Below are 9976 nucleotides of genomic sequence, written 5' to 3' on the forward strand. Positions count from 1 at the left end.
TCTGCTAACTCATCGTCTTTACCTGTTTGTCCTACTTTCATTGTTTTTTTTATGTTTGTTTGTTTTTTTAATCCAGAGCTTCCGTCGTTGAAATAAACTCACTGGGATTAAAGAGGCTGAAAAATCACAGAAACTAGAAAATATTTACATTTAAGAAGCTGAAAATTCAAAGAAAGTAAAACATATTCACATATTGACAACCTTGGTCTTTGTTATTTGTTCTGGAGACGTGGAGACGTGAGGTCGTAGAAGAATAAATCAGAGGTTAGATAACAGACCTTTTGGCCTGGAATCAAAGCTTTTCTCGTTTCCCCCTGATGGTGATAACCATTCATTTTCTGTGTGTGTGTGTGTGTGTGTGTGTGTGTTGTGGGTGGATTCTGTTCCACATCTTGAACCCTGATCTCCTTCCTGCTCCTCCTGTTCCACAGGAACATCCGCCTCCAGACCACATCAGCCCACTTGTCCCCCTGCAGACCTCCACAAGAATGAACTCCTCAGCCCATGGCTCCCGCGGCGCCTCCATCGACATCCTGGAGGAACTGCAGCTGATTGCTGCGCAGAACCTGGATAAACTGGACATCAACAAATACTTTGAGGTCGTTCGAGAACTGGGGAAAGGAACCTACGGGAAGGTGGACCTGGTCGTCCATAAAATCAGAGGTAACAATCGGTCCGGTCTTCATCAATCTGGTATTTGTTGTTGCACAGTCGTGAAAAAAAATGGGGGAATTGGGGAAAAATAACAACACAATTATAGGTCTTTGTCAAATTTTGGACAAATTTTTTTTCAAAACAAATTATTTGTCAAATTTTGGACGACATAGTATAGTATGACGTTTTTGTCAAATTTTGTACCAGATTTCTTTTCCAAAAAATGTTAAAATTTTGAACGACATAGTATAGTATGACGTTTTTGTCAAATTTTGTACCAGATTTCTTTTCCAAAAAATGTTAAAATTTTGAACGACATAGTATAGTATGACGTTTTTGACAAAATTTTGGACCAAAACCTTTTTAGAATTTTTTTTGTCAAATTTTGGAACGACATAGTATAGTATAACTTTTTGTCAAATTTTGGACAAATTTTTTTTTTAGAAAATTTTAAAAAAAATTGGACGACATAGTATAGTATGACATTTTTGTCAAATTTTGTACCAAAACTTTTTCGAAAGAAATTTGTCAAATTTTGGACGACATAGTATAGTATGACGTTTTTGTCAAATTTTGGACCAAAACCTTTTTCGAATTTTTTTTGTCAAATTTTGAAAGACATAGTATAGTATGACATTTTTGTCAAATTTTGTACCAAAACTTTTTCGAAAGAAATTTGTCAAATTTTGGACGACATAGTATAGTATGACGTTTTAGTCAAATTTTGGACCAAAACCTTTTTCGAATTTTTTTTGTCAAATTTTGAAAGACATAGTATAGTATGACATTTTAGTCAAATTTTGTACCAAAACTTTTTCGAAAGAAATTTGTAAAATTTTGGACGACATAGTATAGTATGACGTTTTAGTCAAATTTTGGACCAAAACCTTTTTCAAAAAAAATGTGTCAAAATTTGGACGACATAGTATATATAGTTTGACATTTTTGTCAAATTTTGAACCAAAACACTTTTTTCAAAAAAATGATAAAAGTTTGTACGTCTAATGTGTAAGAATTAGTGACATCTGCTGGTGACTCCTCACCTCATCTGTTCCCAAGTGCATCAGGAAACTACGGTGGCCTTCACATACCAGAAAGGAAGTCACTCTTCTTTGATTGCAAAGACAACAATTGGCAGGTTTTGCCAATCAAACCTGAACTGAGGAATGAGATGTTTGTTTTTCCAGGCACTAAAATGGCCCTGAAGTTTCTGAAGAAGAAGACCACCAAGCTGAAGAGCTTCCTTAGAGAGTACAGCATCTCCCTTTACCTGTCGCCCTGTCCGTCCATCATCAACATGTACGGCATCGCCATCGAGACGGACGACTACTACGTCTTCGCTCAGGAGTACGCGCTCGCCGGAGATCTGTTCGACATCATCCCTCCTCAGGTTAGATGTGATCCAGACTCGTTGCCGTACTGTTTCCTTGTCCTGAGGCCTTGTCCTAACTTGTGCTCCCTTGGTTCAGGTGGTAACTAATTTGACAAATTTTGTACCAAAACTTTTTTCAAAAAAAGTTTGTCAAATTTTGGACGACAGTATAGTATGATGTTTTTTGTCAAATTTTGGACAAAAACACTTTTTTCAAAAAAATTATAAAAGTTTTGACGTCATAGTATAGTAAGACGTTTTTGTCAAATATTGGACCGAAACACTTTTTTTCAAAAAAATTATAAAAGTTTGGACGTCATAGTATGATGTTTTTGTCAATTTTTTGGACCAAAACTTTTTTCGAGAAAAAATTCTAAAATGTTGGATGACATAGTATATATAGTATGACATTTTTGTCAAATTTTGGACTGAAACACTTTTTTCAAAAAAATTATAAAAGTTTGGACGTCATAGTATGATGTTTTTGTCAATTTTTTGGACCAAAACTTTTTTCGAAAAAAAATTCTAAGATTTTGGATGACATAGTATATATAGTATGACATTTTTGTAAACATTTGGACCAAAACACTTTTTTCAAAAAAATTATAAAAGTTTTGACGTCATAGTATAGTAAGACGTTTTTGTCAAATTTTGGACCAAATACTTTTATGAAAAAAATGAATAAAATTTTGAACGACATAGTATAGTATGACGTTTTTGTCAAATATTGGACCAAATACATTTTTCCGAAAAAATGGTGATTGATAAAAGAGGTTGAATTAGGAAAAACCTAACCTCGAAAAAAATTGTCAAATTTTGGACCAAAACACTTTTTTTCAAAAAAATTATAAAAGTTTGGACGTCATAGTATGATGTTTTTGTCAATTTTTTGGACCAAAACTTTTTTCGAGAAAAAATTCTAAAATGTTGGATGACATAGTATATATAGTATGACATTTTTGTCAAATTTTGGACCGAAACTTTTTTAAAAAAAATTATAAAAGTTTGGACATCATAGTATTGTATGAATTTGAAAAAAAAGGTAAACATTTTTTGATAAAAACTTTCAGAGCGTCGCTGAGTGGACCGCTGACCGCTGACAGACGGCTTGTGTGGGTTGCGGCCGTGTCCTAACTTGTGCTCTCTTGGTTCAGGTGGGCCTGCCGGAGCCGGTGGCAAAGCGCTGTGTCCACCAGGTGGCGATCGCTCTGGATTACCTGCACTGTAAGAAGCTGGTCCACCGGGACATCAAGCCCGAGAACGTCCTCATCTTCGACACGGAGTGCCGAAACGTCAAGCTGTCGGACTTCGGCATGACGCGGCGCGCGGGCTCCCCGGTGAAGCGCGTGAGCGGCACGATCCCGTACACGGCGCCCGAGCTGTGCGACAATTCGCGTCAGGAGAGTTTCTACGTGGACTGCAGCACGGACGTGTGGGCGTTTGGCGTCCTGCTCTTCTGCATGCTGACGGGAAACTTCCCCTGGGAGAAGGCCATGTCCAGCGACACCTTCTACGAGGAGTTTGTCCGCTGGCATCGGCGTCGGACGGCGACGGTGCCGTCGCAGTGGCGCCGCTTCACCGCCGAAGCTCTCCGGATGTTCCGCCGGCTCCTCTCCATCGAGCAGGAGCGACGCTGCTCCGTCAAAGAAGTCTTCAGCTACTTCAGCCAGTGCTGGATGTTGGACACGGAGAACGGGAACGGCAGCGGCAGCAGCTTCGGTGAAGGCTTCGCGAGCGGCGTTCCTCCTCTGGACATCAGCTCGTCCGCGTCTGAAGAAGACGCGTTAGCGGACAGACTGAAGCAGCAGAGCCTGTCTGCGGCCTGCGTGGCCTCCAAGGGAAGCATCATGATGGACACCCAGCACTCGTCCACGTCCGGCAACAGCTCGCCGTCGTCGTCGTCGTCGTCGTCCACCGGCGGCTACGATCGGGTCAACAGGGAAAACAACGAAAGAGGGCGGATCCTGGTGGCCACGCCCATCGAGATCTGCGTGTAGACGCCGCGTTAGCTGCGTTAGCGGTTTAGCCGAAGAGGAACATTTCTCCCAGGTTGAAGAAAGAGGAGGACGACGACGTGGCGACACGTGCTGGACGTCGGGAAAACTTTACAGCAGCGTGACGTACGGTTTGGCGTTTCTGATGACGTCAAACACCGAGGAAACGATCGCTCACCGTCGCCCCCTGCCTGTCGTCGAGTTCAAGACAAACAAAAACACAAAAGCAATATGTTCCGAGGCTGCGACTGGCAGTTATTTTCATAACGCATTCGTCTTTGTGTCACTTTGACGATTCAGCGATTAGTTGTTGTTTCGGATTCATAAAATATTCACGTTTAAGAAGCTAAAAAAAAATCACAATAATCGATTTGTCAAATTAGTTGACGACGATTAAGTTGATGATGGCGTTGTGTGTTTGTTGTCGTGTCTGTGACGTGTGTTTTCTTTTTTTCTTTAGAATTAAATTATTTATTTATTTATGTCGGACGCATTTATTTATGATTTGTTGTCGAGGGGCGTTGGACACCTGAAGTCTTAATCTGTTAATATTCTCCCTCATGGAGTCGTCGTGTGTCGTGTTAATAATTTGTTTACATGTTTACCTGTGATGCCTGAACCCACTGTACAGTAGCAAACAACAATACAAACACCTCGTAGTCAACAGCAGACGTGTGTTATTGTGTTCATTTGGTACGCTCTTATTTTGTTAACCATTCCTCCTTCAAACTAAGGGCCGCGAATGAACAAAACTGACGAACGTTGAGGGAAAAGTTCTCAACTTCTCGGACATATCTCGGGCTAGCCCAAAAAACACATGCGGTATTTTTCTCACACTAACAGCGTAGCAACATTTCCACGGATAAAAATTGAACAATAATTTGTGTATGAGCGATTTAACGTGAAACAATACGGTGTTTTTTTAATTATTGACGTGAGTGGCGGCCATCTTAGAATCCTTTGTGTTTGTGAGGACTTTTTCCTGTTGAAACTTCAGATTAAATGAGTCAATTTTCGACAAGTTGCGATGGAGTAAACAAGAGTAGAAGTGTTTTGAATTTTCAAGTATTGCATGAATATTACTGTGGTCTAATTTTGTTTTAAATAAACTGTTTTTTTAAAAAGCGGACACTTTTTTTTTTTTACAGCTAGCTTATCTGAGGGTAATATGGGAGCTACTAGCTAGCTCAACATTAGCATGTTGTGAAAAAAGCAAAGAGTCTCTTCTTGTCATACAAATTTTGAGCCAGGAAAGATGTTTTCCTTACAAGCTAACAGATGCTAACAGCGTGTACTCAATATTTACTGTACAGAGTGCGTCTCAAGGTTCACTAAACTAGCAAATAAACATAGAAAAAAAATGTTAAGCTAACGGGTGCTTGAACTCAATATTTAGCATAGAGAATGGTATCAGATGCTAATATAACATGTCTTAAGGTTCTAAATTAGCATATAAACATTAGCATGTTGCCTCTTAAAATAGTTTCTTGTCATATTTTGTACAAATTAACATTGTTGTGGACAGAATTTCCTCCATAATTTGAGGAAAAAACATAGAAAAGAAAATATATTTCCACGTACGATAAATGCAACTTGAAAACTTTCGTACATGAGAGCGATTTTTCCGTCTCTTGTCATTTTTATTAAAGGAAGCTTTACAAAGCTTTTGTCATAAAAAATGTTTAAAAAAAAAAAAAAAAAAAACCTTTGCTCATCCAAACACACACTTTAGAGAGGGACAATGGTGAAACGGCGCCCTCTAATGGCCAAAATCAGTATTACAAAACCTGTGGAAATCTTAAATGAACATCCCTGGAGATCATCAGGCGTTTCATTAAAAATAGTAATAAAAATAATCAAAATTTCCAAGGAGAGAAAAGGAAATAATAGAATTTGGGATGCTGATCTTTTTGATTATTTTATTTAATCGCAAAATGAGATAAAAACAAAAATGTAATTGCTTTTTTTATTTATTTATTTTTTACCAGAAATTGGGAAAAGTTGATAATTTAGATTTTTTTTTTAATCTCAAAATGGGGAAAAAAGTTTGGGAGAAAATTCTTTACTTTTTTCCCAAAAAAAAAGGGAGAAAGACAAAAACTAAACTAAACATAATTTTTCCCACTGGAAGACAAAAACTACAGAAAAGTCGGTACGGTTTTTTTCACCAAATGGAAAAACGTATGTTTGTAACACGTTGATTCTCTTTAAATCCATAGACATTTGTGTTTCTATTCAAAGTAATTCACCGTTTCATTTGAACCACGTCAACGGCCTTTCCTCAGAAAGTGTAAAACACACAGAAGTTTGAGAGAGAGAAGGCGACACCTGGTGGCAGAAATGACACATTACATCTGTAAATCTGTTCAGAAAAAAAAACTTCAAGAGAGAAAAACATTTCAATGACATTTTTTTTATTATTAAATAACAATCATCTTTTTTTCTTATTTACTCAGATAATACAAAGTGCAGGCATAAAACTAAAATCTGGATTAAATTTTTTTGTGTTTTAAACATTTAGCGTCGGTCATGAGATGAATGGATAAAGCTACGCTAGGCGACTTCAGTCAACACTGATATATATATTTAGATTTATAAATCATACCTAGTGCAGCTTTATATGAAAACATAAATAACTGTGTGAGAAAGTAAAGAACAATTCAAACATAAATAATCGTCATATAAATCATATTAATAAAGTGCAGAGTAGCAAACGACGGCTGTTCCTGCTTCTGGTCATGTGACGCCTGCAGAACCAACAGTTATAGAAAAGTCGTACAAAAACAGTAGGAATTACGTTAACTAATCTCTTAGATTATTTATTTATTTATTATTATTATTATTATGGTCAAATGACAAAGTGTGTTTGTGACGTGGCTAATCCAGGTGTTGATTTTTAGAATAAATACACACATTCTTGTACAGCATTCTTAGTGAGGACACTCAGACATAATCCACTCCCTAATCCCTAATCTGAACCTAGTTTGATTAAAATTACAAAAAAAAAAAAAAAAAAAAAAAAAACGACTCCCACGCACCAAAGTTAGTGGCTTTTATTTTGAAAGCCAGGTTGACAGGAAGTGGTGCTATATGGAGAAAATAAGCTTTTTCAAGCTGAACTAAAAAACAAATATAACATTTTAAAAATGTATTTGTCTGAGAAGAAGAAGAATTAGTAAAACCAGAAATAACATAAATGTGTCTTATTTTTTAGCTAAAAAAAAAACAAAACACGTAATATAACATTATCTTATTTTGAAAATCCCTGAACCTGTCCTCACTTTAACAAAAACAACCTCCTCACTTGTGGGGGTATGAGCTTTTTTTCGTTTTTTTGGTCCTCACAAAGACGTATGTACACGCACGCGCACACACACGTGCGCACACACACACGCGCGCACACACACACAGTGTTAGTAAACAGCAGAGGTGCCTTCACACCCTGAGGAGATCTGAAAAAAACAAACAAAAAAAAATATTATTTTGATTTTTCACTCAACAATAATAATAATAATACTAATTAAAAACCTATTTAATAAATATTTATATACATATATATGTATTATATATATTATGCACATGCCTTATTCTCACAATAAAGTGAGAAAATAGAAACTATCACGTACCTCGAGAGCCTCCGTGTTTCTTCTGCGTCATCTCTTGCGTCGTCTGGTGAACGCTTTGTTCTGTCGGACGCAAACAAACAAACAAACAAACAACTGGAGATAAATAAACACTCAAATATAAAATATCATGTTTTTAATTCTTCAAGAACACAAGAGGTTGGGTCTGATAAGTTCCAGTTGTGAACTAAACGTTGGTGAAAACGGACGGAAATTTGCAAAAACATTTTCTTTTTAATAAAATTGAAAAAAATGCATAAAACTGATGTAAATTGGCTCAGTGGCGCCGCCTCAGGTAAAACGTGGACGGAGAAAGACAAAATGTTGAAAAAAAAGTTGTACCAGATTTCACGAAACTTGGTGGAAACGCGTCTCAGCCCAAGACGGAGAAAAAAGTCAATTGGGACCATGACCTCAACTCAACAGGAAGTCATGCATTTTGAATTTGGCGTCCATCTTGGCTATTTGCACTCGGCTGAGCGCGTTCATCGTAGCAACCTGAAACAAACTTTTTTGTCAAATTTTTACTTGACGCATCAAACACGAAAAGTTATCAAAAGGTTTGGCGGATTCAAAAGGGGCGTGGCCACGGCAACAATCGAAACAGGAAGTGTTCATCGAACGATCTCATGCGAGATGAGAGACACAGTGATTAAAGGCGATAAACATACTTTTATCGCCTTTAATCACCGTGTCTCTCGACACCTGGATTTTACACATGGATAACATTACGTTTAGTGTGAAAACCACTGGCTTTAAAACACCGACGTGACAGAAGGACGAGGTTTACATTAACAATCGGTGCTCTGGTGCCACCCAGAGGCCATGAAGCTCATTACACAAACAACCAGCAGCCTTTTACGGGCCTTTGTCTCACAAACTGGGTCAAAACATTTAACATTTAAGATCGGTCATCTGTTTACCTTGTGCTCTGGACATCGCATGGAGAAGTTCTCTTCATTGAGGGCACAGCCTAACACACACACACACACACACACACACAAGAACGACAAACATCCATTACTTTAAACATTTTCTTCACTGTCTGAACAAAGAAAAGTCAAAAACCACAAAGAAAAACGTGTCCGCGTTTCATCCTCGTATTTCGATCCAGACGACGACTGGATTTTAAAATAAATTGCGCTTCTTAATGAGCTGATGCAACAATTCTGCAAAACTGCCAAATATTTACGTCATAAAAGTTTCGTTAAAATTCAAAATATAGGAGTATTTATAGAGTATTTTGAACACTGAGGCTGATTCTCAGCGACAGCATAACTGTCAGCGGAGGAAAAAATGATTTTAGCCACTTAATAAAAATACTCGGCTAATAAAATCTCAGTCAGTTTAAGTTTGTAAACTCTAAATCAATTATTTTAAAAGCGGAATTTTTCAAAATAAGACATTTGAATTTAGTGATGGAGGCAGCAGTGGATCAACAAACTCCTGTGTGCTGTGACGTTAAAATCACTGATTTTCTCTATGAGCTTTGGTGTGGGAGAGTGAGTGATTTACAAACTTCAGTTTCCTGTTGGAAAAGTCTGCCTCACAGTGAGATAAAGACGCGAAACATGTTCTTAAGATATTTTTCACTGAGAGACTCGTGCTCGCAGTGCCCTCTGGTGGACCACATGGTCATTACTTCAGAGAGTTTGATGCATTTCTAGGCTTTAGATGTTGATGTAGTAACACAAGTCTGACACAGATCATCAAGGATCAGCTCGAATACAGATGTAAACGAACGAACGCATGAATGAATGAATGAATGAATGAATGAATGAATGAATGAATGAATGAATGGGTGAATACTGTACCTGAGTGAATGGCACATGTGTAGTGATAGTTTCTGGAACAGCCCTTCTGGAAACAGCCCATAATTGCACCCGTTTGTTGACACGCTGAACAAACCTGAACAACAGAAACACACAGTGTTGGTTCTAAAAAGCAGGGATTCCCAACGTCTGGGTCGCGACCCACAGATGGGTCACGGAAGATTGTTTTTCAGGTCCCCCAAAAAATGTTCAGTACTTTTTTTTTTAATTTAACTGTTAACGTTTTAAATGAAATGCATAAAATTATTTTTTAATCAATCTAGCAGCTCAGAAAGACACTAGGTGAGACAGATATGACTGATCCGAAACTGAACTTTAATTTATTAACAAAGTAGTAAAATCTGTGTTTGACTGTTTTTAAAGGTGCCATATGTAAGAATGTGGCCAAAAACGGTTACTACATTCAAATTCAAAATATCGAGGGTCTTTTAGGTTTCGTTTTCTGACGTTACTGGCAACCCGTGGTTGCTCGGCAGCTGAGACTCTACTGACTGCAATGAT

General features: G+C 37.7%; 1 protein-coding gene across 1 annotated transcript; it reads left to right on the forward strand.

Annotated features, from left to right (window-relative positions):
- Nucleotides 1–488: 488 nt before the first annotated feature.
- LOC310932832 (serine/threonine-protein kinase SBK1-like) lies at nucleotides 489–4023 on the forward strand (the record flags this gene model as incomplete). Its single annotated transcript, XM_083896206.1, has 3 exons — nucleotides 489–663; nucleotides 1842–2044; nucleotides 3181–4023. 3 exons carry the CDS (start codon nucleotides 489–491, stop codon nucleotides 4021–4023), a joined length of 1221 nt encoding a protein of 406 aa, XP_083752332.1.
- Nucleotides 4024–9976: the final 5953 nt, after the last annotated feature.

This window comes from Microchirus variegatus (assembly GCF_963457635.1).
Source record: "Microchirus variegatus genome assembly, chromosome: 10".
Lineage (NCBI taxonomy): Eukaryota > Metazoa > Chordata > Actinopteri > Pleuronectiformes > Soleidae > Microchirus > Microchirus variegatus.